This window comes from Anabrus simplex, chromosome 1 (assembly GCF_040414725.1).
Source record: "Anabrus simplex isolate iqAnaSimp1 chromosome 1, ASM4041472v1, whole genome shotgun sequence".
NCBI classification, from domain to species: Eukaryota; Metazoa; Arthropoda; class Insecta; order Orthoptera; family Tettigoniidae; genus Anabrus; species Anabrus simplex.
Window position 1 is genome coordinate 686556316 of NC_090265.1, and position 17125 is coordinate 686573440.

The following is a 17125-nucleotide window of genomic DNA, read 5'->3' on the forward strand; positions in this document are numbered from 1 at the left end:
GTTTTGCTGCTGCTGACGTTTCTACATTGCCTTGCGGTTTGGTGATTTTCTGAGTTTGCCTTTCTGCTATTAGATCTGCCTGGTGTAGTTGTGTCTCCAGAATAAGAGTAATTTTTTTTCATTAGGGTATTGGAAACTTCTTTGAGTTTCTTTTTTATATCTTCGCAGGATTGATTGTTTTCCATCGCCGTAGGGGTAAGACCATTCGTTTGCAGATGTATTTTGCAGGTATCGCACATCCACAGGAGCGATCTCTTTTTTGAGTGCAGAGCGTTAAACTCTGTTGTTGTTGTTGTTGTCATTGGGGTACACTCTTTGTGAAACCAGCTGTTGCATCTTCCGTCCCAGCTGACTGCGATTTTTTCTTTTGGGATGTCCTTGGCACATTTTGTGCACATGATGATTTTGTTTTTCTTGTGTTCCATTATGGGTTTCTAAATGTGTTCCGAGTGTATCGTCTGCTGTATGACTTTCTGTAGTAGAGCCTTCGTGCCAGATTTCCCCTACTGGTGTATTTCGTATTGCAGAACGTTCGCTGGTTGGAGAAAGATCTCGTGGTTGTGGCGGGCCGGCGGTTACCTTCCTACGTGAATCCTATCTCTCAGAAATCTGGACCCAAAATGGCAGTCACTACCCAAGTAAATGCTCGTTGACCACTATTCCTTGGTGCCAACAGATCGATGTACTCTTAGAAAGTGAATTCATAACAAATATGGCTGATCTCGCCAAATCAATTCAAGCAGTAGATTTAAGCCAGTATTTACTTATGGTTATACTTATAGCCTGTGTTGGATAACACTCCCACTGAGGAGAATTGTTACACCAATGAACGACCGAGCTTGATAGCTGCAGTCACTTAAATGTGGCCATTATCCATTATTCGGGAGATAGTGAGTTCGAACCCCACTGTCGGCAGCCCGGAAGATGGTTTTCTCTGGTTTCCCATTTTCACACCAGGCAAATGCTGGGGATTGTACCTTAATTAAATCCATGGACGCTTCCTTCCCACTCCTAGCCCTTTCCTACCCCATCGTCATAAGACCTATCTGTGTCGGTGCAATGTAAAGCAGCTTGCAAAAAAAAAAAAAAAAAGCCCACCAGTCAACGTAAGTAGTATCTTTATGCTCACTTTACTTTAAACTGTCGTTACTAACATTTCCCCTTACTCACTGTATTCACGCTTCTATGTCAACAATTAATCAAGTGTGGATTTAAGAGAGCCATACAGTTAGGGGCGCGCAGCTGTGACCGGGAGATATTGGGTTTGAATCCCACTGTCGGTAGCCCTGAAGATGGTTTTTCCGTGGTTTCTCATTTTCACACCATGCAAATGCTGGGGCTGTACGCTAATTAAAGCCATGACTGCTTCCTTCCAAGTCCTAGCCCTTTCCTATCCCATCGTCGCCATAAGACCTATCTGTGTCGGTGCAATGTAAAGCCTCTAGCAAAAAAAATGGCTTTAAGAGAAGATAATATTGACAGAACGCTGGAGTTAATTGAATATCCAATAAAGAGGGTACCGCAGATAGCTAGATTTAAGAAACGAAAGAAGGTAGGGGAAGACGGGTGGTATAATGAAGAGTGTAAGGAAATGAGGAAAGTAGTCATGAGGGCTCTAAAAGACTATAGGAAGCACAGAGGGAGTGCAAAAAGAGAAATGTTTTGTAAATTAAAGAAAGAAGACAAGCATAAAATTGCAGAGAGGAAGAAATTATGGTTGAGAGAACAACCAGGTGTGATAAAAAGGGAGTGTAGAATGAAGCAACCTGAAAGGGTGTGGGACAGAGTGAATAAAATTAATAAAGGGGGGGGGGGGGAGAGGGTTGACAAACCGAATATTGACTATGATTCATGGGTGGACTACTTTGGCAAATTATTAGGAGGGTAGGATAGGTGGAGAGAAACAAGTGGGGAGAAGGTCATACAGAGGGGAGTAGATGTGCAGATTTATGAGCTAGATAAAGATATCAGTAGAGGAGGTAATGGGGTTGATAGGGAAACTAAGGACTAGGTCACCAGAAGGAATCAGTAATTTTTGGAAAGAAATAGGGAAATATAGTCGGATGATACAGGGCATAGTAAAGTTGTTCAACAAGATTTTCGAGGGTGGTAGATTCCCGAAAGAGTGGCAGATTGGGATTATATGCCCAATTTACAAAAAGAAATGAGAGAGAAATCTCCCGAGTAACTATAGAGAAATAACTTTACTGGACTCCTTGAGTAAGATTTATACAGGTATATTAGCAAACAGACCGAGAGACTGGGCTGAAAAGCAGTCTATACTGTCAGTTTTTCAGGGTGGTCTTAGAAAGGGCAAAAGGATGACAGATAATATAATAAAAATCTTCCGGGCTATAATAATATTGACACTGGCCGTGAAAGCCTTCATACTTTAAAGATAATATAATGATAGTTAAGATGATCCTGGAGAAATATCTGTATAAGGAAGGAGGTAAAGTATATTTAGCTGCCATTGATTTCAAAAAAGCTTTTGATACAGTGAGTAGAAGTGGGTTAGTAGAAAAATTAGGTAGGGTGGGGGTTTCAGGAAAGATGATCCAAGTGATTGAGGCCATTTATTATAAAGTCTACTGTTGTATTAAACTGGAAGAAGGCTTAGTAAGCGACCTGATTGAATGTAAGATTGGATTTAAACTATCTCCGTTTTTATGTTTATTTATAAATTATATTTTGCAAGGTCACGGAGAGAATGATTGGGCATGTCCTGTTTTAGGAGATAAAGAGATCCCAGGATTGATATTAATGACTTTAACAGGGTGGGGTTTACAGAGAAGTTTAAATCTGGTTTCAGAGTATGCAAGTAAGTGGTCCCTGAAAATTAATTGTAATAAGTTGAAGGTGTTGGTAGTTCGAAAAAACAGGAATAGAAAGAAGAGGAGAAAATGGGTGGTTCAGGGGGAGATGATTGAAGAGGCAGAAACATTGGAATATTTGGGGGTTCTTATAAACAAAAAAGGGGGATGGGAGGATCAAATTAAGAGAGTGAAGTGGAGGGGGATGGTGGCTCTCTCAGTTGTCAACATTTTGGAGATCAAATACCTGGGAATAAATTATAGTATACAAAGGATGGTGTACAAGACATTAGCAGAGTACTCTATGGAGCTGAGTTATGGGGTCTGGAGGAAGGTAGGGATACACTAAACGAGATTACTAGTAAATTTAGTAAGATGTTGATGTGACTCCCCAAGTGCACAGCAAACATGGGGGCGATAATAATTTATGGTGAGTATATTGTACCAGGAAAAGTTGTTGGGTTATTGAGCATGGGAAAGGTCTCAGGTAGTGAACGATTCTTAGGAGCCGGTACAGAGAAAGGAGTTCGCAGGGCAAAATAACATGTTATTTTGCTAATGAAAATTTATTCAAAAATCTAGGTGCAAAAATAACCTTCTTCTTATCTCACATTTAAAACTGAGAAATGACTTGAAAATATATTCTTTCATGTATGGTCAACCCAAAATTGAAATTCAGAAAACTCTCTGCTATAAATAAGGTTGAAAAATAAACTTATTTCTTCATGAAATTCATAAGTTGAATGTGGTTTCATAAGTCTTTAGAATGTTCAAAAATAAATACTTGGTTTTCATAAATCACTCTCATATGAAACCTACAGTCTTTTTAAATCAATGCCTAAAGTCTGTTTAAATTATCAAATTAATTATCACATGAAAATGAACTTTCATCAATTGGCACTTGTAATTTGTGGTTAACATAGCACTTTAAAAGAATGATTTGAAAAAGTGCCTCTTCAGTAAGTCAATGATTGTTTAGTGCAATAGTTTTTAAAGTAATCACTTGCTTTTACTGGTTTAAGATGCTAAATGCACTCATATCACCTGAGAGTTTTTGTAGGCTGGAACTAGTGAATGCAGCTCCACGAGCAGCAACTGGAACTCCAACGATGTTGTCAGCACCCCGTCGAACCAAATACCATCTCCAGTGTCATACCTCGTTCCATTTCCCTCACTGTACCACGTATTACATCCCTCGTCGAACCATGTACCGCCTCCAGCGTCATACTATGTCCCACGTCGAGTCAGGTGTTGAGTTGATATGAGGCTTAACACTCGGTCAAGATTTCTGGTGTCGTATAATGTTGTGTACACACGAGAAAGTTCAATTGACCCTGGATCGTGAGTGTTAAAATATAGCACTGTCTGGTTAATTGAATATCCGCAAGTCAAGAATAAATAGCATTCAATAATTGTACTTAGATTCACGTAAATTTTGAATCACAGTTTGTAATGTGCACTTTGAAACACAGTTTGTTATCTAATTCCAAAGTAATGCTCACTATTAGAAATAGTTATGGCTTTTAAAATGAATTAAAGCACCGTCTGAAGCGTTTGAAACATTTGTCACAGTTCGAAGTATCCACAGTTTTTAAATATTCACACTTCTTAAATAACAGGAGTCTTTAAAGACACAGTTCATATAATGGAGGATATTTACACTAGAACACTATGTTCTTGACGTTCAGAACTCGTATCGAGTTCGAAGTGAAACTCAAAGTTCAAAGTTTATGGAAATAGTGAGTGTAAGTCCAGTCCATGTCCTATACACACACGATGCATTTAACTGTCTCTAGCTAGCACTAACACAAATCTTAAGGAAGTTTTCAATGTGATTTAGCTTCACTTAAGTCAGTATTTCCTAAAAATGACATAAAATGTCCTTAAGGTTTACTCAATTGTTTATCACTGTTCAAACACTAGTCATATCTGAGAAAATTGTTCACATTTGTCTATGATAATTACTGAGTTTCTGATTATAAAAATACTCTAAGTTATGAGAAGTCACAGTTCAATGTTAAACACACGCAGAAATTTTAACAAGTTCGGAGATGCACCGATAATAATGGAGTTCAAATCATCACACGCAGTCTTTTTCCAAGTCCGTAACACTGTATTTGAGAATAACAGAGTCCACAACACAGCAGAAAATTTTTAAGTATCGTGTTAGTACACGCCAAATTTCTCTAACTCATTTAGCACGGCAGAAATCTCATAACTTTGTCGAACAAATTTGCGCGATGCGACACGGCGACAGTATCATCGGACATGGTCGAGTTGAGTATTGCAACTGCCGGTACTGCTCGAGGCTATGCTCTTATATACTGAAAGCTGGCTGGCTCTCTGCTTCAAGCAAAAGAAATGTCTCTCTTTTCCACCTTAATATCTCAGAAACTAGTAGGTGGATTTCCTTCAATATTTGGCTACTTTACTTTTCAAATATGAGCTTCACACTGGTGTACTTAATATTTTCGTAGATAACAGCATTTAGCAGATACCAAAATCCTTCGAGTACATTTTAGATGGGTGAGTCTGTAGCACGTGGCGATTTACGTCACCCAGCTCGTTCCCTGCCTATGACGTAGTGCTGTCTCTCTCACTCCCATAGCGAACAACTGAGTCTCGAATGTTCGCTCGGTACACTGACTCCAAATGCTAGAGCTGTCAATTCGTTAATAAATTACGAATTACAAATATAATGTGCCAGGCTGTAGGCATTCCTGGTACAGTATAGAAGTAGAAATATTGAAGAGGGTACTTAATTACTGGATGAGATTAAAGAGTTGTGAGGGGGGCATATTGCTACAATCTGCTTATCAGCACCAGATTAAAAGTATGTATGGTGAGAGCTGGCTGGCGAAGATCAAAAGATATGTGGAAAGGATGGGTCCGAGATACATACGGTATGAGGATTGGGATAAAAGGGGAAGTAGGATCTGGAGAGTTATTATAATGAGGGTAAATTATATCCAGTGGTAACGTCAGATGGAGGAATGTTGGAAGAGAGCGTCCCTAAGCATTTTTAATAGGATAAAACAAGTTTCGAGGATAAGGATTAACAATATAGATAGAGCTGCGAGAACAGGTTTATTATGGTGGAATTTGGGCCTAGACAAAAACGAGGGTTGGATTCGAGAAAGGATAATACAGTATGTTTATTGTGGAGAAGTGAGGGATGACCTGCATTTATTAGTAAGATGGAAAGAAACTAAAAATGTGAGAGTGAAAATATTGAGTGAAAGTCAGCAGGAATTATTAACCAGAATACTAATGAACAACAAATTATTGGATGGATGATTAAAGAGTGGAATACGGTAGGGGAATTTAAATTGGTATTTAAGTGCAATGAAAAAATTATCATCATCAATGTCCCACTCCAGCCGCCCAGGTGTGGTTGACAAGCCTCCTCCACTCCTTTCCGTCCTTCCACTTTTCCTGCTCTATTACTTCCGCCACGTGCAATCCAGCTTCTGTAATGTCCTTCCAAATCTGATCCATCCACCTTCTTCTCGGTCTTCCAACTGTTCTCTTTCCCTTAACTTCTCTTTCCAATTCCCTTCTTGCTACCCATTCCTTTCCCATTCTTTTTACATGTCTGAACCATCTCAGTCTTGCTTTCTGTATGTTCTGTACTAACGGTTCTATATTTAGCTCTTCTCTGATTTTAATATTTTGAATTCTGTCTCTTCTTGTCTTTTTAACCAATGTTCTTAAAAATTTCATTTCTACTGCTTGGATCTTACTATCTTGTCTCTTATTAGTTACCAGCGTTTCAAGTCCGTATGTTTCAATTGGTATGAAATACTGTTTATATAATGTTAACGTAATTTTGTTCTCTTGGGTACTTTGTCATTCCATAAAAGCTCTCTGGCTTGATGATAAAATGTTGTACCTTTACTTAGTCTGTTATTAATTTCAGGATTGATTTAATTATGTCCATTAATAATGCTACCCAGATATGTAAACTGTTCTACATTCTCTAACCGTTCTTCGTCTATGTTCACTTGGCTTCTTTTTTTCTCTTTTCCACAGTGTAGAAAACATTTGATAAAATCATGGTATAATGTCAATGGAGCACTGTCTATGGTCATTCTAAAATCATTTGGTCCAAGACTAAAACTTCTTCTTATATAAATTTTGAAGTTCTAATAAAATAGTTCAATATGAATTTGTCTGTTATTTCTCCTAACGTGATAATGCATACATTTTTTCTCGAACAAAATAAAAGCGATATCACCAACACAGAAAAGGATGTCTTGCAAAAGATGTGGTCTAGGTCGCTGATTTTGTCATTAATGTGAAGGTAGTAAAACACTAGAAGGATAGTTGTAAATAATGTGGAAACTGAAGCCTCAGTATACGATCGTGAGAAATGTGGAAAGTCATGTAGGCATAAATTTGTAGAGGACCCTTGCCAAGAGCTTTCAATAGTCTACTGGAATAATTGTTCTCTGTAAGGAGAAGAAAAGAAAGTCTTAAAAAAGTTGTAAACAAAAAGAGAGAGAGTTCTTCTATTTGACTATATTAGAGTGAGGACTTACGTGTTTGTTATTAACCGTTACCCACTAACTTCCGTTATATCAGTAAACACTCTTCTGTTGGCACTGTTTCTTGTCTTGTACCTGTGCTGCAGAGGCAATAGTGGGAAGGGAGGAGGGGATGGGCGGAGCTATCTGTGTCTAGGCTGACGAAGTGGCGGAGTTATCAAGTATGATGGAAGCGGGCCTACTATTTGGAGAGGTGAAAGGAGCTTTAGAGCGTAAAGAATTATACATATTAGGGAACCTAACTTTATCTGAACTAACCATATTTGATAATCTAGGTGTTAATTCATGTAATATACTTTTAATGTCGTGACATCATTAAGATTCTGATCTTTATTAAACGTCTGATCTAAATAGATATATAGGCTTTCTAGCTCGTTTAACATTCTTCCTTTCTCTGTATTCCTAATTATTGCTAGATCCTTCTCTATAGATTCAAATCGGTGAGCAGTCTCCCTCATACAGTATACAAGCTCATCGCTGAGTACTTCCTATGCTTTTCTGCGTTAACATGTTCCATATATCTTGTCATAAAGCTCCTTCCAGTCTGTCCAACATATGAATAATTACACTGTGAACATTGTAGTCTATATACTCCCGATCCCAAATAACGAATTTTGTCGTAATTAACTTTATTATGGTTAAAGAATATGGACTGGTTTGTGTTAGTGGTTCTAAATGCTATATTAAAATAATGTTTCTTGAATACGTTAGCAATATGATGAATATCTGGGTTGTTATAAGAGAATGTAGCGTACTCCTTCTGTTTGGTTTTATCTGGTATCAGATTCATGGATATTCTATTCTTAATTTTATTGATAAGTCGACTGACCATTTCTACTTTGAAGCCATTAAGTCTAGCAAGGTTCTTAATATAATTCTATCTTTAAGTTCTTTAGGGACAGAGGAATTCTAAGCACTCTGTATATTAGACTATAGAAAGTTACGAATTAGGGTGTAATAAAGAATTGTTTATAGTTGTAGAGGATTGTATTGGCTTTCTAAAGATTTGGAAATCGAAGGTGTTATTTCTATGCATGGCCGTTATATCTAGAAAATTCAATGAACTATTGATCTCGTCCTCCTTAGTCATTTTCACATTAGGTTTGATTTCACTTATCTAAATCTTCTTTGCTATTGGTGACTACTTTGTTTATAATTACGAATGTATCATCTACGTATCTTAACCATAAATCAATTAATTTAATTTTTGCTTTTATTTCATTGAATAGGTGGATTAATAAATACCGTCATTGGTTTTAAGACATACTACTTAGTCAAGCAGCTCGTCTTCTTTCTCCCAATTCTTCCCAGCCCAATCTTTGCAACATTTTTGTAAAGCTACTCTTTTGTCGGAAATCACCCAGAACAAATCGAGCTGCTTTTCTTTGGATTTTTCCCAGTTCTTGAATCAAGTAATCCTAGTGAGAGTCCCAAACACTGGAACCATACTTCAGTTGGGGCCTTACCAGAGACTTATATGCCCTCTCCTTTACATCCTTACTACAACCCCTAAACACCCTCATAACCATGTGCAGATATCTGTACCCTTCATTTACAATCCCCAATGAAGATCTTTCCTTATATTAACACCTAGATACTTACAATGATCCTCAAAAGGAACTTTCACCCCATCAACACAGTAATTAAAACTGAGAGGACTTTTCCTATTTGTGAAACTCACAACCTGACTTTTAACCCCGTTTATCATCATACTATTGCCTGCTCTTCATCTCACATTATCGAGGTCATGTTGCAGTTGCTCACAATCTTGTAACTTATTTATTATTCTGTACAGAATAACATCATCTGCAAAAAGCCTTACCTCTGATTCCACTTGTTTACTCATATCATCTATATATATAAAATGAGAGTCTTGTCTGTACATTGCTCAGAATTTGAAAATAATGGTATTTCTGTATCGGTCATGTCCATAGTAACAAGAAAATGCACTTTTTACTTTTCCGTAATTTCTGTCTGTCTGTCTGTCTGTCTGTCTGTCTGTCTGTCTGTCTGTCTGTCTGTCTGTATGTATGCACACGCATCACGAGAAAACGGTTGAAGAGAATTTAATGAAAATCGGTATGTGAAGTCAGGGGATGAGCCTCTACAATCTAGGCTATAAATCATTTTACTCACGCTGAATGAAATGGTAGTTTAGGGGAAGGCCTAAAATTGAATTCTCAACTATTTATGTTATTAGTGGTCTAATGAAAATTGGTATGTGAAGTCGGGGGATGAGCCTCTACAATCTAGGCTATAAATCATTTTACTCACGCTGAGTGAAATGGTAGTTTAGGGGAAGGCCTAAAATTGAATTCTCAACTATTTCTGTTATTAGTGGTCGTATTTTAAAGAAAATGGGTATGCAAAGTTGGGGAATAAGTTGCTACAGTCTAGGCTATCAATAATTGTATTCACGCTGAGAAAAATGGTAGTTTAGGGGAAGGCCTAAAATATAATTCTCAAATATTGTTGTTATTAGTAGTCCTATCTTGGTGAAAATCGGTATACAAAGTCAGGAAATAAGTCGCTATAGTCTAGGCTGTAAATTATTTTATTCACGCTGAGTGAAATAGTAGTTTAGGGGAAGGCCTAAAATGTAATTCTCAAATATTTCTTATTATAGGTGTAATCGATAAATGCTACATAACTAGGGTTATATAGTATTAAATTTCCTATTATTCATGTCTTATACATTGTTACCGTACTGGCTATGATCACAAAGATATTCATGATTTTGGATTTTTGTTACTAAGTCCATATCAGCGCCGAGTAACCAGAATAGGGTAAACAGTATTTAATGTAAATTGGTATGTAAAGTCAGAGAATAAGAAACTACAGTTTATGGTATAAAATATTTTACAAATCACAGAGACGAAAGAAAACTAAATGTGAAGGCCTACAATATAGAAAGCTCATAACATTGATCAACAATAACATTACATTGACCATTGTTTGTCGTGATGTGCTTTGTGTCATATGTTGCCCTTTATCTCCGGTAGATAGGATTACTGCTGCGTACAGAGTATTTTTTATTTGATTTACGTCGCACCGACATAGATAGGTTTTATGGCGACGATGGGATAGGAAAGGGCTAGTAGTGCCTTAGGCCTTAATTAAGGCAAGCCCAGCATTTGACTGGTGTGAAAGTGGGAAACCACGGAATACCATCATCAGCGCTGCCGACAATGGGGTTCGAATCCACTATCTCTCGGATGCAAGCTCACAGCTGCGCACCGCTAACCACAGGGTCAACTCGCCCAGTCGTACAGAGTGTAACAGCCTGCCTGAATATTGATTGGAAGTAGCTGGGGAGTTAGATAACTTTCTTCTTTAGCATGACATTCCCCTGGTTTACAAATTTTCTGATACTACTGGTACGTAACACACTGGATGATCATAGCCTTCGGGCTATTCAATCCCTACCCTGAGGCACTGATTGGAATGAACAGTGTGCATATTTAGCGGAATAATGGCAGATGAGTGTTCATGGCAATCTGCGGCCTGGTCATCCCAGCTCTGGAACTTTGGACTGTTAGATTGGCACCGCAATCTAACCGCAGCACTGTTCCTTAAAAGTGATAAAACGTGCGGCTTTCCATTTGATCGAGCATTTTATATGATAGCATTGCTTTTAATCGCTACATTCATACTTACGTTTTTGTAATGACCTATGTTGATTTCAGGTTAAGAAAACCACAAAGTCAGTCTTTCTGAGAATCCCGTAGCGAAGCACGGGTACATCAGCTAGTTTATATATATAACAAAACATAAAGGTCCAATAATAATGCCTTGAGAAATTCCGATCAGATAAAGCTTCACCTACTCTAATTTTCTGAGATCTATTTTCTAGAAATATAGCAAGCCATTCAGTCACTCTTTTGTCTAGTCCGATTGCACTCATTTTTGCCAGTAATCTCCGATGATCCACCCTATCAAATGCTTTAGAACAGGTCAATCGCGATACAGTCCAATGGACCTCCTGAATCCCAGATATCTGCTATATCTTGTTGGAATCCTACAAGGTGAGCTTCAGTATTATTAGTATTGATTCCTTCATCTGTTTCTTTCTTTTCAATTTTCTCCGTAAAGATTAAAAGGTTGAATAACTGTATAATCTTGTGAAAATAAAGATACATACATAATCTTGACTGGACCAAGCTACTTGAGATTCTGAAGGTGATCGGGATCAGATACCGAGAAAAAAGAATTATTTATAATCTGTGCAAAAATCACTCTGTGGTAATAAGAATCAAAGGCTATGAAAAAGAAGCCGCAATCCAGAAAGGAGTGAAGCAAGGCTGCAGTTTGTCCCTTCTCCTTTTTAATGTTTGCGTAGAACAGGCAGTAAAATAAATCAAAGAAGACTTTGGAAAATGAATTGCAATGTAAGGAGAGGAAATCAGAACTCTGAGATGCTGGTGATATTATTTTATCTGAATCCACAGAAGATCTGTAGAAATTGCTGAATGGTATAGACGCAGTCTTGGAGAAGGAGTGCAAGATGAAAATAAACAAATCCAAAATAAAAGCAATGGAGTGCAATTGAACAAAGTCAGGATGCAGGAAATGAAATCTTAAAGGAAGTAGATTAATATTGTTACTTTGGTATTAGAATAATTAATGATGGCAAAAGGAACAGGGACATAAAATGCAAGTAAGGCCTATCTTAAATTTGCTCACTTTGAATATTGATATAGGAATGAGAAAGATGTTTTTGAATACTTTCGTCTGCAGCGTCACATTGTATGGAAGTGAAACATGGATGATAACTATCTTAGAAAGAAAGAGAATAGAAGCCTTTGAAATGTGGTGTTGCAGAAGAATGCTGAAGGAGAGTTGGATAGATCAAATTACGAATGAAGAGGTACTGAATTGGCAAAATTTGACGAGAAGAAGGAAGAGATAGAATGATAGGACCCATCTTAAGATACCCCGGACTTGTTCAGTTTTTTTTTGAGGAAAGTGTAGGTGGTAAGAATGGTAGGGATAGACCAAGGTATGAATATGACAAACAAATTAGAGTACATGTGGGATGTAGTAGTTACATAGAAATGAAAAGGTTAGGATAGGGTGAGATGGTGTGCTGCATCAAACCACTCTTATGGACTGATGACGCAGACTACAACAAGGCCACAAAGAAAGACATTTAGCATTTCTACTACGTGGGCTAAATAAGTTACCTCCACTTATGTTTGAAGATTGATGACTCGGGATTTTTTTGAGACTCGAACCATCTACCCTACACCTTTCACCCTATCGCAAATACTGAGATAATCTTATGTAAGCAAGGGAGAGACAGAGAGAGAGTTAGTACTGGGAGCACTGCTTGGACAGATTTGATCTCAACTGCGTGGTTGTCATTTCCAACGTTCCATTTTATTCTGTTGTGTGATCTATAGCTCAGTTTTACTTAAATTTTTGGCATAAACACCAAAGATCTTTCTCTTGCTGACAACGTATGACCTTAAGTACTGAATGGACTTTTTCCACCCTTCAAAAATCTGACTTACTCTGTCGGGCTTGAAACTGCGATCCTGTGATTGGAAGGCATGCACTGTACCATTGATCATACTTCACTGTTTCTAGAAGGCAGATGGGCAACCGGCCTTAAGTTCGTTATGGTTGCTTGAAGTCGGAAGTTTGTTATAACCCTCATTGTAATATATAATGTCTGCTATCGCTTCAAAAATTGCCAAGGTGTTCTAGCATTTTGGTATAATTTTAAGCCTACATTACAATCTAATATTAATACTCGTATGATATTGCTGTCTTATCTACAATATAAAGCTTATGGGCATTAGTTTATTTGAAAAACGTTTCTATCATTTCATTTTGAAAATACTTTGCATTATAATAGAAAATAGAGCATGATTGTAATTGGTTATTAACTATCAAATTTTAATTACCTCTCTAACTTGGATATTTATTATTATCATCATTATTATTATTATTATTATTATTATTATTATTATTATTATTATTATTATTATGTTTCAGATATGGAGTATATCTCCAGCAGTGTCAGTATCCAGATGTGGACAGTTGCCGAAAATACACTACCAAGACAACGAAAGAACGGCGTAAATATTTATCATTGGCGGCTGTCGTAGGTTCTGCACTTGCAACATGGGAGATTTATGAGTACTTTAAAGGTAATAACTTGGGTGTGATCATTTACATTGAAGTGTGTATCAGCTATATCAATTATTATGAGCATACTATTGTATAGTAGCTTGGTGGTGCTGAACAGGTTATCAATATTTGCACACACATAGTTTTGGCCATCTTATCCATAAGGCAAGTTATAGGTACTCCATGCAGCAGTGAGTGATGTAGTATTCCAATAGAAATCTGAGCAAGTTTTGAAACAGGCCAACTAAAAACTGTAAAGCCTATGATGTTGACAAATAGCAGTTATCAAATTCTCCAGCAAATTGTAATTCTTTGTTTCATACAGTGGCCAAAAGCTTTCAGTCAACATTGAGAAGTGGTGTGAGTAATTCTGTGTGGTTGCATTACTTATGAGAAAAAAGCTCAAGGACTGGGAAGGCGGTATTTCTATCGGGGATAGGAAGATCAGCAACTTTAGGTACACTGATGACACGCTGAATCTGGCAGGTACTGCGCAGGAACTACAGGTCCTCATGGAGAAGCTGATGTTGATTAGTAGGGAATATGGCCTGGAAATTAACAGACGAAAGACAAACGTAATGATTATCGACAGGCAGAAATCGAACCAAACGTGAGGGAGGTAGCTGGTTTCGAGATCCGCTGGTTTTCATTACGATTATCCACTTTTGCGCTCGTGAATGACTCACCCATTCCTCTAAAAATAATACACTTCACATCTTAATGGACATGTTTGACAACTTCACATTATGCTAGAAAATTTGAAACTGTTTGACACTGGGTCCCTAGTTAATGACTATAGCCTGCCTGGTGGCCGTGATCATTAAGGCGTTGAGTCTACATGGTCTGACGCCATGGTTAGTCGGTTCGAGTCCCGCTGTTCGAAAAAATTTCACCATCAAAATGTTGGCCGGCAGGGTAGGAGAGAGTGAGGTATACAATTTCTAATCACTAAATTGCATGCCTAAAGCCTGGATTTAATTCTAAACCTCTCCGAAGTGTTCATTTGGAATTACGGTATATGACTCTGTTGATGGTGTTTCGTCCATCGGATGGGGACGTAAAGGTTGGCGCTCACCCCTTGGTGTTATTTGACAGTAGTAGGCTACGTGCCGACACATGGTTTCACCCTCTCCCTACGTTACTATCATCAGACATGCATGGGCATCAAATAGAAAGATCTGCACCAGGCGAGCCGAACATGTCCTCAGACATTCCCGGCACTAAAAGTCATATGATAAATAAAATAAGTTAATGACTTCATAGTGGTTAAGTTCTGTCATGCCACCCCATCACCCTTTCTTCTTTCGTTAGACTTGCTGCCTGCTGCCTTATCTCTTCTCGAAATTTCCTCAGCCACATTCGTACTGGATTAATGGAGAGTACAGTCAACAGTTAACAGCATTGCCAGATTTAATTTGTGCATCGGTGCAGATCATATGCAGTAAATTTTAATTCAGCCATTTAATCTGCTCTTTTAAAAGGAGTAAAAAGTAAGAAAATGGCAGTTCAAGGGCGGTCAGTGGTTAGAGTAAGAATAAAAGAAATCATTATTCTATATGTAGTTATACGTTTTTTTCTTTAAAATATCAGCAACTAAGAGGGATGGTCTCTTAATAGGAGGTTTTTTTTTTTTTTTTTTTTTTTTGCTGTATACCGGGTGGTCCACCAGCCCTTGCGATATAGTTTTATGCATCCCTTTACATTTACTACAATTCTGAAAGACATCGGTCCCTCTCCCTAAAACGGGGTAATATAACGAGATGTGTGTTTACGGGCTAGAAGAGAGCAGGAATCGTGAGCACCACTATTAATTCATTATGGGTACCTCGAATGAATCCATAAAACGAGTACAGATACGCAGAACACATACTTTCAAACAGGAGGTGGACGCACAAACCAGGAACACGGTATTGTATAGGCTGGGAGGTGGGTGCCGTAGGTCAAGTGTCACGGTAGCTCACACGGCAAGTGGGCGGGGAGATATGTGATAGTGGACAGTGCTCGAGGTAGGACGTTCGAATTTAACATAAAGATTTTTTTTTTTTAAACAGCCAGTTGCCTGGGATGTGGTAAGGTTGCTTACTTGATAGCTTCCAAGAACGGATTTGTTTATTTGACCCTGTAAAAGACCGTATGTAACGTTGCATTGTGTATGGTGCTGGGTTGGAAGAGAATATGGAGATGATGATCTGTGGCCGGTATAGGCTGGGAAGTGGGTGCCATAGGTCAAGTGTCGCAGATGCTCACATGGCTAGTGCGCGGTAGGATGTGTGATAGTTGACAGTGCTCAAGGGTTAGGAGATTCAAGTCCCATGCAAGTATTTTTTTAAAGACAGTTGCCTGCGTTGTGGCAAGTTTGTATACTTAATACCGGTATTTTTCATAGATTGAATTGTTTATTTGACCCTGAAAGGTGCCTTTGGTATGGAGCTGCCACGAACCTACTACGCTGAAGTAGTAGGGGGAGAGGTGATACTCCCATGTGGCGCGTCGTAGGTGGCGAATAGGGGGGTCCTAACCGACTTGCCGGTGGACTTGAGGGAAATAAAATCCCTCTCGCGGATCAAACACACAACCCCCTGTGGGTGGGGGATGCAGACGAAGAATACACCCACAGTATCCCCTGTGTGTCAAAAGGGGCGACCAAGGGATGATCAAATTAGAACCAAGACTACTTGTGATTAGTACCACTATGTTAGGTCCAGATAGGTGTGTGCTTAGTAGCAATAGAGTACGTTGCCGGTTTCTTACAGTACCTGTGATTCGTACCCCTATATGAGCAACACCGTGGGACTAGCGACACCGTGGTTCTGCCTTGCGTGTGCTTAGTACCCACTATGTGAGTAACAGCCCGACATAGTGCGGGTACTTGTGGTTAGTCCACTTATTTGAGGAACGCCATAGGTTTGCGTTGCCTGTATAGGTTTACGTTGCATGTAAATAGCGCCGCAGTGTGCGAAACACCATAGGTCTGTGTTACATGTGCGAATTTCATTACCTGTGAGTAGTACCATATTGTGTGGAATACCGCGAGTCTACGCTACTTTTGATTAGTACTGCAACATGGCAAATAGCATGATTCTATTTTCCTAGTGATAAGTACCATTTTGAAGGGCCGATGACCTGGATTCAGTATTGTGCTTTAGATACAGTCCCTTGGTCAGTAATACTATTATTTAACGCTAGTTTCTCGGAATGTGGGGCATGGCGTGTTGGATCCACTGATTGTTTTAACTTCAAATCCATCCATTCATTCTTCGTCCTCACGTTATCGAATCTGGTCAGTGGAGGATTCTGGATTTTTAAATTGTCATAACATTTTGTCTCATATCATACCATTAGGGGCCGATATGACCTTGATGTTAGGCCCCTGTAAACAAGCATCATCATCATCATCATCATCATCATCATTGGTATGGAGCTGGGTTGATAGTGGCTAGGAAACATGTGACAGGATTTCAGTTAACCACGTCATTTAACACGTATCTGTACTCGAACTGACGACCTCTGTGGTTGATGCAGAGCTGTGTGCGATGTTGTAAGGACTGTCTGGCCCATTGCAACAACTCTGGCGAAACGGATCGGCATGCTTCCAGGGGCGCAATGTCAGGCGATCTTGCGGGCCAGGGG

General features: G+C 38.7%; 1 protein-coding gene across 2 annotated transcripts in view; it reads left to right on the forward strand.

Annotated features, from left to right (window-relative positions):
* shop (shopper) overlaps nt 1–17125 on the forward strand; it is a 134711-nt gene that overhangs the window by 17562 nt on the left and 100024 nt on the right. The window contains exon 2 of one of the 2 annotated variants that reach the window (XM_067135910.2): nt 13361–13515. In XM_067135910.2, the coding sequence (XP_066992011.1) occupies nt 13361–13515 (155 nt within the window). Of the gene's footprint in view, nt 1–13360; nt 13516–17125 lie in introns of those variants that run through there. The other variant, XM_067135911.2, reaches the window with a different exon arrangement.